General features: G+C 39.3%; 1 protein-coding gene across 5 annotated transcripts in view; it reads right to left on the bottom strand.

The window, feature by feature from the left end:
- The window catches only part of LOC140479829 (mesoderm induction early response protein 1-like), a 59,547-nt gene that overhangs the window by 15,055 nt on the left and 31,520 nt on the right, over positions 1-12,972 (bottom strand). For all 5 annotated transcript variants that reach the window (XM_072574101.1, XM_072574104.1, XM_072574099.1 and 2 more), the window contains exons 5-6: positions 12,848-12,912; positions 8,467-8,539 (exon numbers count right to left, since the gene is read on the bottom strand). In XM_072574101.1, the coding sequence (XP_072430202.1) occupies positions 8,467-8,539; positions 12,848-12,912 (138 nt within the window). The remainder of the gene's footprint in view (positions 1-8,466; positions 8,540-12,847; positions 12,913-12,972) is intronic.

The following is a 12,972-nucleotide window of genomic DNA, read 5'->3' as shown; positions in this document are numbered from 1 at the left end:
TTGGATAACAACAGATGCAGCAACTTACGTTGACTTCTTTCTGATCTCAAGATCATAAGGACTATTGTATACCCTAATAACACCCTGGCTAACAATGAAAATTAAGGATCAAACTCATCTTGGTCACATGACTCCAGGGTATAACAATGATTACCAAGGTTTAAAACAATGAACTCTTCCAAGTAGTCGGATCAATTTTGAATGTGCTAACAAAGAGCCAAATGGCATGTTTTCTTGTAAGAATTTTGATTTTAGTTTTTAAAATGGTCATCCTCGCCTCCAAGTCTAAATAATAAGATAGATAGAGGCAAACATTTTGTGATACGATCTTTTCAGGTGACTAAGACACATTGATACATGCAAATTTTCTACGGGGCTCAACAGAACAGATGCAAAAAACAGGAGACAGCCAGGAACATGTATCCAATCCATGGTTCCAGATTATGACCTTGCAGGAAAGCATAACTGGTTTGATTGGTCATTAATTTTCAAAATGGGTAGATTTAGTAACTGAGGTTCAAACAGTTACATATCTTACTAAGAGTAATAAAAGCTTTTTAGGTAGACTGGTGAGTTTTTATTATTTATCTTAATTATAGAATTTCAATAAAGATATGTAGAACTTTTTTTTAAGATTAAATTCCCTCCAGTGTGGAAACAGGCCCTTTGACCCAACAAGTCCACACTGACCCTCCGAAGATTCCCTCTGACTAATGTACCTAACACTATGGGCAATTTAGCATGGCCAATTCACCTGACCAATTCACGGGCACCCGGAAGACACCCACGCAGACAGGGAGAATGTGCAAACTCCACACAGACAGTCGTCAGAGGCTGGAATTGAACCTGGAACCCTGCTGCTGTAAGGCAGCAAGCTAACCACTGAGTCACCGTGCCGCCCCAATTAAAAAAAAATCCAAGCACAGACAGGACTATAGAAATCATTCAAAATGCAATTAGTGAAACAGTTATATGATATAAAGGTGCCAAGCAGGTGACAACTGGTGGCTCCAGAATGCAGATACCCATTTCCTTTGCTTAAAAAGCAAATACATTGCATTAAGTGTCTGCATTTGTAGAAACTTTGCGTCAGAGTCACTGAACTGGAGGCTGAGCTGCAAACATTGTAACACATCGATAGGGGCAGGAGATATTTTAACTGGACACTTTCTAGTTCCAGGAGACAATCACACCTGTTAGGTTAGAGACAGCAGATTTGGTCCATAGTCAAGGACAGATGGCGTGACAGTAAGGGAGAAAGTTATGGGATCAAGATTGTAGGTGTGGAGGTGCCTGAGCCAAAGTACACCCCTAAGCTGATCAGCATGCCTATCACGGCATTGACTTCTGGTACCTGATTTTACTGCTGTGCATGGTCCTCAAAGGCCCATGCAGCTGCTAAGAAAATTAGAGAGTGAACGTTGGCCTAAGTCCTTGCAATTATCCAACAGGTTTGAAATTCTGAAATAAAATCGAAGTGGAAAAACTCAGGTCTGGCAGCATCTATGGAGACAGAAACAGAATTAATGTTGAGTTCAGTGTGACTAACCAAAGAAAAGTCATACAAGACTTGAAAGGCTGTTTATCTTTCCACAGACATCATCAGAATTTGAGTTCTGAGTTTCTCCAGCACTTCATTCCAGCCATCCATAATATTTTGCTTTTATTTGAGAGCTCAAGTTCTGATAATGTGTATGCGGAAAAACGGGCTACAGGGTGAATATCTGAACTGACCATGACACTGATAAACAGGAAACTGTTCAAGCTGGAGGGGTGTAATGGTATGTAATGGTAAGGGACAGTTTAGTCTGGAGAATAGACAGTTATCAGCAGTTGACAGAGTCCAAAAGGTTATGTTCCACCTACTCAATACCAGAGTTTGTTGATCTGCTCTGTATTGGAGAGAAACTTGGGAAGGTGCAGGGTAAAAGATACAGTCATTGTGGTCCATATAGGTACCAACAACTGGCATGACTGCAAAAGTTAGTCTGTTAAGAAAGTGAGTGCAGCTAGGGCTGAATTAAAAGGCAGCACCTAAAACAGAATCAAACAGCATTGAAACAAATCCTTTGGTCCAACTTGTCCATGCAGACCAAGCTTCCCAAACTAAACTAGTTCCACCTGTCTGCAATTGGTTCATATCCCTTTAAACAATTCATGTCCCTGTCCAATTGTCTTTTAAATGTTATAACATACCTGCATCTACCACTGGCAATTCATTCTACATATAAACCAGCCTGTATCTACTACTTCCTCTGGCAGTTCATTCTACATGTGAACCAACCTCTGGAAGAAAGTGCCCTGGGGTCCTTTTAAATCTTTCTCCTCACACCTAAAAATATGCCCCCTAGTTTTCAATTTCCCCATCGTAGGGAAAAGACCTTTGCTATTCACCTTACTGATGACTCTTATGGGGTTATAAACTTGTTTAAGGATCACCCTTCAACCTCTACACTCCAGTGAAAAATGTGCACAGCCTATCCAGCTTCTCCTTATAACTCAAGCCCTCCAGTCCCAGTAACATCCTGGTAAACCTTTTCTGAACCATCTTCAATTTAATATCATTCCTATAATAGGGCAATCAGAACTATACACAGTACTCCAGAAGTGACTTCACCGATATCCTGTGCAACCTCAACACAATGTCCCGACCCCAATACTCAGTCTGAGCAATGAAGACAGGCATGCTCAATACCTTAACCACCCTGTCTGCCTGCAATGCAATTCTTAAAGAATTATGTACCTAAACTCCAGCTGAAGCATGCTGAAACCAGTGTTCTGGCAAATTAAGATATAAAACTAAGACAGTAGAGAGGACTTGAAACTAAGTAGTACAGTAGTGAGCAATACCTCGTCCTGAATTTACTCTCAACCACCTTGTCAAGACCATTTTGCATCTTATACACCAAGTCACTCTCACTCTTCAATCTCCAAGGGGAACAAGTACAATCTGTGCAAGCTCTCCTCGTAAAATAACCTGTTCAAGTGCCAATCTAGTAAATGTTCTCGGACCCGCTTCCATGCACATTTACATTTTTCCGTAAGTACGGAGACTACTACTGCACATAGTATTAAATAAATGGCCTCACCAATGCCCCGTATTAACTGTGGCGGTGTATTTTCATTTTTATGCTCAGTCTCTTGTATTAAAGGACTTTTCATTAACCTTAACTACTGTACTTGCAAACTAAATTTGTTATTAATGCATTAAATCAAAGAACCTTCTGCACCCCAGAATTTCAGTCATTGTCTTTCCAGTATTCCTTTATCATTCTTCCTGCCAAAGTGAACCCTCTCATGTTCCCATGTTCTACTCAGTCTGTTGCATTTTTGCCTGATCACTAAGCTGTATCCATCTGAAACTATTTTATATGCTCTTCAAAACATACTTTCCTATCTATGCTGAGTCATCTGCTAATCTAGCTACAACACCGTTGCTCCTTCTATCCGGTCATCAAATAAATGGTAAAGGGCCGAAACCTCAGCAGACTCCTATACAGCTGCACTTGCCACATCCTGCCAATGAGACAATGAATAATTTCTGCATTTTTTTTCAGCCAGCCAATCTTTTTTCCATTCTAATATTACACCCTACACCACAAGCTCCTACTTTGTGCAATAACCTTTTAAGTGGTATCTCGTCAAATGCCTTTTGTAAATCTAACTACAGTACATTAACAAGTTCCTTTTTATCTACAGCACACGTTACTTATTGAAAGAATTCTAACAATTCAGTTAAAGGCGATTTCTCTTCAACAAAACAATGCTATCTCTTCTTGATTACCTTTAATTTTTCCTAATTACCCAGCTTTAACATTGTTAAAGACCCATTTTAAAACGTACCCCAGACAGATGCCTTTAGTTTCCTGTTTTCTACCTTCTCCCTTTTTGAATAGTTATATTTCTAGTCTAACGGAATTTTTCCAGAAACAGAGTATTTGTCCATTTCATCTAACATTTCCTTAAATTTACTATTAATTCCCTATTCTCACTTTAAAGGACCGACACTCACTACTTATTCTTTTTCTTTATTAAATACCTGAAGAAACTGTTACTATGTTTCTTACATTTCTAGTTGGCTTCCTTTCATACTCATTTTTTTTCTCATGATTAACCTTTTATTTATTCTGTCATTTTAAAAAATTCATCGAACATCCCACTCATCTTTGCACAATCATGCAAGTCTGAGGCCTTCCTTAACTTTAATCAACCACATAGTGGGCCCTCCCTTTAGAATCCTTACAATAGGAATATACTTATTCAAAGACACCTGAAATATTCCGTTGAACATCTGCCCCACTTTCTTTCGATCTATCTCCTAACCTTAACATTAAAATTCACTTCAACATTCATTCTAACAAAGTTGTCCTTATTGAATTTTAAATATTTGTCTTTGAATTTTGCAAGCAGTATGAAAGGGAGAAGAGTAGGTCAATCATATTGTGGTGGCTATTATTCAAGCATGTCTTTACTCAAAGATTATTAATAAATTCTATTATAATACATGCTGCAGGAATTAGTATAACCTGCTTCCATTGTTTCATGAAAACTAAATTCTATAGATTATAGTTTTTGCAGATTAGAAGGTAGCATAAGAGACCCACTATTGAGGAAATGAGGCAAGGGTAAACAAACCTATTGGCTTGACAACAGTAGTAGGGGAAAAAACAATCAGGGTCTCTTATAAAGACTGAGAGAACTGGACTCAAAAAAAACTGGTAGGACTGGACAAAGAGAACATGGATTTATGAAAAAGGAAATTATATTTGACAAAGCCACTGGAATTTGTTTTGAGGATGTCAAAACATAAGAAATAGGAACAAGAGTCAGCCATTCAAGAGGATCATGGATGATTTGACAATCCAAGTCCAATTTCCTGCACTCTCCCCATAACCCTTTATTTCCTACTGATCAAGAATCTATCCACCTCAGCCTTAAAAAGACAAGGGCTCTGCCCCACAGTTCTTTGGTGGTCAGGAGATCCAAATACACCGAACCCTTGAGGAATCCCAGATGACCTCTCATTCCTCTAAACTCCAATGAATAGCGTCCCAATCTGTTTAACCTTTGCTCCTAAGACAAACTGTCCATACAGGGATCATTACTGGAGTCAGGGAGGGTCCATGGGGACTGGAAAATGACTAATGTAACACCTCCCCCCCCTTTGAGGAGGAGCATGGAAAAAGATAGAAAATTATAAGCCGATTAGTCTGACCTCAGTCATTGGTAAGATTTTGGAGTCCATTGTGATGGATGAGATTTTCTGAATACTTGGAAGTGCATAGTAAAATAGGTCAAAGTCAACATGGTTTTATCAAGAGGAGGTCATGCCTGACAAATCTGTTTGAATTCTTCAAAGAGGTAACAATCAGGTTAGACCAAGGAGAGCCAATGGTTGTTATCTATCTGGATTTCCAGAAGGCCTTCAATAGGGTGCTGCACAGGATGCTGCTGAGTAAGATAAGGGCCCATGGTGTTAGAGGCCAGGTACTAGCATGAATAGTAGATTGGCTGTTTGGCCGAAGGCAGAGAATGGGACTAAAAGGGTCCTTCTCAGAATGGAAGCCAGTGATTAGTGGTGCTCCCCAAGGGTCGCTGTTGGGACCACAACTTTTCACTTTATATATTAATGACCTAGGTGAAGAGACTGAGGGTAATCTGGCTAAGTTTGCAGATGATACAAAGATAGGTGGAGGGGCAGGCTCCACCTATGAAAGCAAGCTTGCGAAATACCTTCTTAACCAGCACATATGTGATGCCAACTCCAAAGAATTATGCACCTGAACCCCAGGGGTCTCTGTTCTACAACTACTCTGCTGTGGAGATGCTAGTGTTGGACTATGGTGGACAAAGTCAAAAATCACACGTCAGCTAGCTGCCCAAGGAAGGAGTGTGGGTTCCAAAAGCTTGCAGTTTCAAATAACCCTGTTGGACTATGACCCAGTGTTGTCTGATTTTTGACTACAATACTACGCAAGGCCTGACCATTAAGTGTGTAAATTCTGTCCTTGTTTGTATGATCAAAACTGCAATACCTCAAATTTACCCAAATTTAACTGTTACTCCTCAATCCATTGACCAAATTGATCAAGATGTCTTGGTAATCTTTAATAAACTTCTTCACTATCCACTATACCACCAATTTTGGTGTCACCTGCATCTTCTACACCTTCTGTATTTTCATCCAGATGATTTACATACAGATAGCTCTGCTATAACGCGATGGTTATGTTCTTGTGCAACCCCACATTATATTTTAAAAAACCATGCTTTACAAACAGCGCATGCAGTAATCACATTACAGTCAATATGTTTTAAAAGTTTGCCCTTTAGAAACAGTGTCCCCAATTCAATCATGTTAGTGAATTTGCATTAGCAAAACATGTTACAGCAGAATGTTTTGTAAATGACAAACAAAAATGGACCCAGTACTGATCTCTGTGGAACACTGCTAGTCACAGACCTCCAGTCTGAAAAACAACCCTCCACCTCATTCTCTACCTCCTGTCAAGCCAATTTGTATCCAATTGGCAAGATCACCCTGAATCCCATATGACCTAACTTTACAAATTTGTTTACAATGTGGAACCTTGTCAAAGGCTTTACTGAATTCCAAAGTAAAGAATGTCTACTACTCTGCCCTGAACAATCTTATTGGCTATTTCCTCATAAAACTCAATCAAGATTGAGAGACATGATTTCCCTCACACAAAAGCATGACTACCCCTAATCATCCCTTGCCTCTCCAAATGCATATAAATCCTATCTTTCAGGATCTCCTTACATCCCTTCTTAAACAAAGGCAAAACATTAGCCACCTCTATAAATTTGCATTTATAGATACAAATATTTTTGCAAGAGGCCCGCAATTTCCTCCCACAAGGCCCTGGGATACATTGGATCAGGTCTTAGAGATTTAGCCACCTTTATATTTCCAGCACTACTACTTCTGTGATATGACTAGTTTTCAGAACATTAATATTTATTCCCCAAGTTCTCAAGCCTCCATTTCTTTCTCCACAGTAAAAACTGATGTGAAGTGCTCATTTAATATCTCTCCCATCTGAAGTTCAACACAAAGAATACCTCTTTGACCTTTAAGGGGCCCTACTCTCTCTCTCTAGTTGTTATCTTGCTCTTAATGTACTTACAGAATCTCTTGGGGTTATCCTTAACCTTATTTGCTAAGGTGTTCTCATATCCTCTTTGCCTTCCTAATCTCTGTCAAGAATGCCCCTACACTCTTTATTCTGTTAAAGAGATTCATTTGAACCCAGTTGTTTTTTTTTAATTCTTGACTAGTATCTCAATATCTTTGTTCATCTATTGTTCTCCAATCCTACCAGTCTTACCTTTTACTCTAAACAGGAACATAAATCCTCCCACTTATCAAACATCCCTTTATTTGCAAAGAGTGTACTCCAATCGATTTTGAAAGTTCTCCTCTCATATCATTAAAATTTGCCTTAGTCTAATGAAAAACTTTTTTTAAAATGGAAGGCTTATCCTTTTTCATAACCAATTTAAAACAAATAGAATGATTACTAGACCTACAGTATTCCCCTACTATCTCTTGCCCTGTCTTATTATCCAAGACAAGGTCAAGTTTTGCTTCATCTCTAGTTAGAACATTTACATATTGATAAAAGTTTCTAGAGAAGGGTATAGTTAACAGAAGGGTATAGACTGGTTATGTGAGTGGACAAAAACTTGGCAGATGTAATATTATGTGAGAAAATGTTATACACTTTGGCAGGGAGAATAGTGGAACTCAATATGTTTGAAAGGTTGAAAGTCTACAGAAAGCTTTAGCATGGAAGGATTTATGGGTCCTCATGCTTAACTCAAAAAGCTAACACCTGAATTCAACAGCTACTGGGAAAATAAAGGAACTGCTGGCCTGTATTTCAAGGGGAACAGAATGTAAAACTACACAAGGTACTAGCAGATCTCATCTGTGGAAGAGTCCAGCATCAAAAGGCAGAATCTCAGAGTAAGGGTTGCATATATCTCTCTTCCCGCACCCATCCCATGTAGCAAATCTGTGATGTCAAAGGGGATGTCAAAGTTGGATTGTTAAAGTATTTTCAAAGCGATTCACAAATTTTGAATCAGTAAGGAAACAATGGGTTATGGGGACAAGATTAATCACGAACAACAAAATCAACAGCCTGAATGGAATATTCCTTCTCAGAATTTAGCCATTATTGGTATCTGAAAGCCTTATAAGACAAGGGTGAGCAATTGAAAAGTCTCATAACTACACAAAGATCATTTGACAAAATAATGCAGACTTATTTTTATCTAGTATATTTGGTATGTGTTCTAAAATTAGAAAGGCTTAAGTATAAAACTGTTCAAAAACAAATCAATCGAACAGTTCATGCTGCTGAATCTAATAGACAAATGCTTTATCACCCACTCCAGACTTGCACAAACACAAGTTTAAAACGTTAAGTAGCTTACCTTTCTCATTCTCTTTGTAATTATAAATGCCTATAGGAACATCAGCCTGGTATTGCGAGCCTACCATGATCTCCTGAAAAACACCACCAACCATCTTTATGAACTGTTTAGAAACTGTAGCACTTTACTACGCAATTCCTTTAAAGTTACTATTATATTGCACTTACAAGGCTGGCAGTCAGTAAGATACAGTTAAATAAGATTCTTCCCGCCTGCTTGCCTTGGAAAATCTGACAAGTTTATTTTGACATTATTGCTGGCTGCAGGGGCCCCATGAATCAGAAGTCAGTAGCACTAGCACTACAGGAGGACAATACAAGAGCACCTGCAATTAGCTCAGAGATTTTAAAAGTTTAAGAAGAAAACTCAAGCTACACTCTGTTGATATAACATCCAACAACATTTTTATATTTAAACTTACATGCCATTTAGGAAGTCAGTGATAAAACATTCAACTTTATTTTCCAAGTAATAGAAGTAAACATATATAGCAGCCTTGCAGCAGGAAAGGAGAATAAATGTACCATTTCAGATATTGTTCACTGCAGCTCAGCAAAAATTGAAAAAGGGTGAATGAACAATATAATTACCAGGTGGACCTAGATTGAGATTCCTGGAGAATGTTACCTGCCTCGTGTCAACTCAAGCCTGGAAGTAATCCAGAATTGTCACAGGCTTGCTCGGGCTGTATCATTGTGGAGTTCTGAATGGATCTAAATGCAGCCATCAGCAGTGAGCATTCTGACTTGATGATAGAGAGAAGGTATCTGAAGAAACAAGGAGGTTGGCCTATGACTGCTACCTAGGCTTTGACAGCCATAACCATCTTCGTGTAAGATACAAGTCCAGCAACTGGACTTCGAGCCCTCTGACCAAAGCCATTAATTTTTTTAAGATTCCCTGGAATTAAATGTTTACTTCATGTCAAGGGCAAGCAATATAATTATTCCACTAAAATTGAAGCTAAGCAGTCTATTGGCCAGTAGAGAGCACTAATGATGACATAACATGAAAATTGGAAGTGATGTCATTTCAATGGTCCTTGAAGCTTATTTTTGAAAAAAATACAAGAAAAACCACCCTGAACTAGATTTAATATGGCAATGGAAGTCTTCCTCACTAGCTGGAGGACCGATAGGGACATTGCATTATTTTCACAGGGGGACTCCAACCAAATAAAATGCCTGCTATCTTGATCTAGAGAGGTGGAAGGCATAAAGGAAGGCAATGCATACATTTAATAAAATTGTGATGCCTTTCTTCATGTTAAAAGACATTTAATAAATCACAATTACTAAAAAAAGTTCAACTTTTTTTTATTATGCATGAATTTGACAAGTTATAGGAATGTGATGCCCAGATTGTGCAAAGTGATACTCTCTTAATAAATCACGCGGTACTATACATGATCCAGGATGTTACAGACAAATGCATTCTCTTAATGAAAATTACATTACTTCCAGATTTAACTAGTACTTATAAATGCCCAATGATGCACATTCTCCACAAACCAAGTTTAATACATGGCAGATAAATGTAATGTTATATCAGAGGCAGAGTTGGAAGTCACGTGCAAATGGAATGCACAATATTGCAAAATCTGTTATAGAGTCATAGAGATGTACAGCATGGAAACAGATCCTTCAGTCCAACCCGTCCATGCCGACCAGATATCCCAACCCAATCTAGTCCCACCTGCCAGCACCAGCCCATATCCCTCAAACACTTCCTATTCATAGACCCATCCAAATGCCTCTTTCTTGTTGCAATTGTACCAGCCTCCACCACATCCTCTGGCAGCTCATTCCGTACACGTACCACCCTCTGCGTGAAAAAGTAGCCCCTTAGGTCTCTTTTATATCTTTCCCCTCTCACCCTAAACCTATGCCCTCTAGTTCTGGACTCCCCAACCCCAGAGAAAAGACTTGGTCTATTTATCCTATCCATGCCCCTCATAATTTTGTAAACCTCTATAAGGTCACCCCTCAGCCTCCAACGCTCCAGGAAAAACAGCCCCAGCTTATTCAGCCTCTCTCTGTAGCTCAGATCCTCCAACCCAGGCAACATCCTTATAAATCTTTTCTGAACCCTTTCAAGTTTCACAACATCTTTCCGATAGGAAGGAGACCAGAATTGCACGCAATATTCCAACAGTGGCCTAACCAATGCCTGTACAGTCGCAACATGACCTCCCAACTCCTGTACTCAATACTCTGACCAAGAAAGGAAAGCATACCAAACGCCTTCTTCACTATCCTATCTACCTGCGACTCCACTTTCAACGAACTATGAACCTGCACTCCAAGGTCTCTTTGTTCAGCAACACTCCCTAGGACCTTACCATTAAGTGTACAAGTCCTGCTAAGATTTGCTTTCCCAAAATGCTGCACCTCGCATTTATCTGAATTAAACTCCATCTGCTGAGGTACCCTTTTCGCTCTCCACTACACCTCCAATTTTGGTGTCATCTGTAAACTTACTAACTGTACCTCTTATGCTCGCATCCAAATCATTTATGTAAATTACAAAAAGTAGAGGACCCAGCACCAATCCTTGTGGCACTCCACTGGTCACAGGCCTCCAGTCTGAAAAACAACCCTCCACCACCACCCTCTGTCTTCTACCTTTGAGCCAGTTCTGTATCCAAATGGCTAGTTCTCCCTGTATTCCATGAGATTTAACCTTGCTAATCACAGTCTCCCATGGAGAACCTTGTCGAATGCCTTATTGAAGTCCATATAGATCACATCTACTGCTCTGCCCTCATCAATCTTCTTTGTTACTTCATCAAAAAAACTCAATCAAGTTTGTGAGACATGATTTCCCATGCACAAAGTCATGTTGACTATCCCGAATCAGTCCTTGCCTTTCCAAATACATGTACGTCCTGTCCCTCAGGATTCCCTCCAACAACTTGCCCACCACCGAGGTCAGGCTCACTGGTCTATAGTTCCCTGGCTTGTCCTTACCACTCTTCTTAAACAGTGGCACCACGTTTGCCAACCTCCAGCCTTCCTGCACCTCACCTGTGACTCTCAATGATACAAATATCTCAGCAAGAGGCCCAGCAATCACTTCCCTAGCTTCCCACAGAGTTCTCAGGTACACCTGATCAGGTCCTGGGGATTTATCCATCTTTAACTGTTTCAAGACATCCAGCACTTCCTCCTCTGTAATCTGGACATTTTGTAAGATGTAACCATCTATTTCCCTACAGTCTATATCTTCCATATCCTTTTCCACAGTAAATACTGATGCAAAATATTCATTTAGTATCTCCCCCATTTTCTGTGGCTCCACAGAAAGGCCGCCTTGTTTATCTTTGAGGGGCCCTATTCTCTCCCTAGTTACCCTTTTGTCCTTAATATATTTGTAAAAACCCTTTGGATTCTCCTTAATTCTATTTGCCAAAGCTATGTCCCCGTTTTGCCCTCCTGATTTCCATCTTAAGTATACTCCTACTTTCTTTATACTCTTCTAAGGATTCACTCGATCTATCCTGTCTGTCCCTGACATATGCTTCCTTCTTTTTCTTAACCAAACTCTCAATTTCTTTAGTCATCCAGCATTCCCTTTAGTTAGCAGCCTTCCCTTTCACCCTGACAGGAATATACTTTCTCTGCATTCTAGTTATCTCATTTCAGAAGGCTTCCCATTTTCCAGCCGTCCCTTTCCCTGCGAACATCTGCCTCCAATCAGCTTTTGAAAGTTCTTGCCTAATACCGTCAAAATTGGCCTTTCTCCAATTTAGAACTTCAACTTTTAGATCTGGTCTATCCTTTTCCATCACTATTTTAAAATGAATAGAATTATGGTCACTGGCCCCAAAGTGCTCCCCCACTGACACTTAAGTCACCTGCCCTGCCTTATTTCCCAAGAGTAGGTCAATGTTTGCACCTTCTTTAGTAGGTACATCCACATACTGGAATCAGAAAATTGTCTTGTACACACTTAAGAAATTCCTCTCCATTTAAACCTTTAACACTATGGCAGTCCCAGTTGATGCTTGGAAAGTTAAAATCCCCTACCATAACCACCCTATTATTCTTACAGATAGCTGAGATCTCCTTACAAGTTTGTTGCCAATTGGAATTTAATTTGGGCCATTCAAATTAGACAAAACACAGCTGCCAAGACACAAAGGAACATTAATACATTCCACAGAGCACATATTAGCACAACTAATGTCAAAAACAGAGGAATCATGTTACATTTAACAGCTTTGCATTTAGTTATTTGAGGAGGCTAGAAAGACATTCAGCTATTGTTGACATGCTGCAACAACAGATAAGAAAATAATTTGGAATTTCAAAAAAAACTATCAGAAACAGCGAGATGTATAAGTAACATTAGTATAGAGTGAAAAAGACACAACCAGTACCTTTTTCCAATCTTCTGATGGTATGTAATCTTCATCATCATCAGATTCTTCTTCCCCTTCATTACCTATGAATGTTAACATATTAATGTTCTGTTCTTAGTTGTAAAACATATAAAGCATTCTCA

The sequence above is a fragment of the Chiloscyllium punctatum genome, chromosome 7, assembly GCF_047496795.1.
Source record: "Chiloscyllium punctatum isolate Juve2018m chromosome 7, sChiPun1.3, whole genome shotgun sequence".
In the NCBI taxonomy this organism is placed as follows: Eukaryota; Metazoa; Chordata; class Chondrichthyes; order Orectolobiformes; family Hemiscylliidae; genus Chiloscyllium; species Chiloscyllium punctatum.
This window is presented reverse-complemented; position numbering and strand designations above follow the sequence as displayed.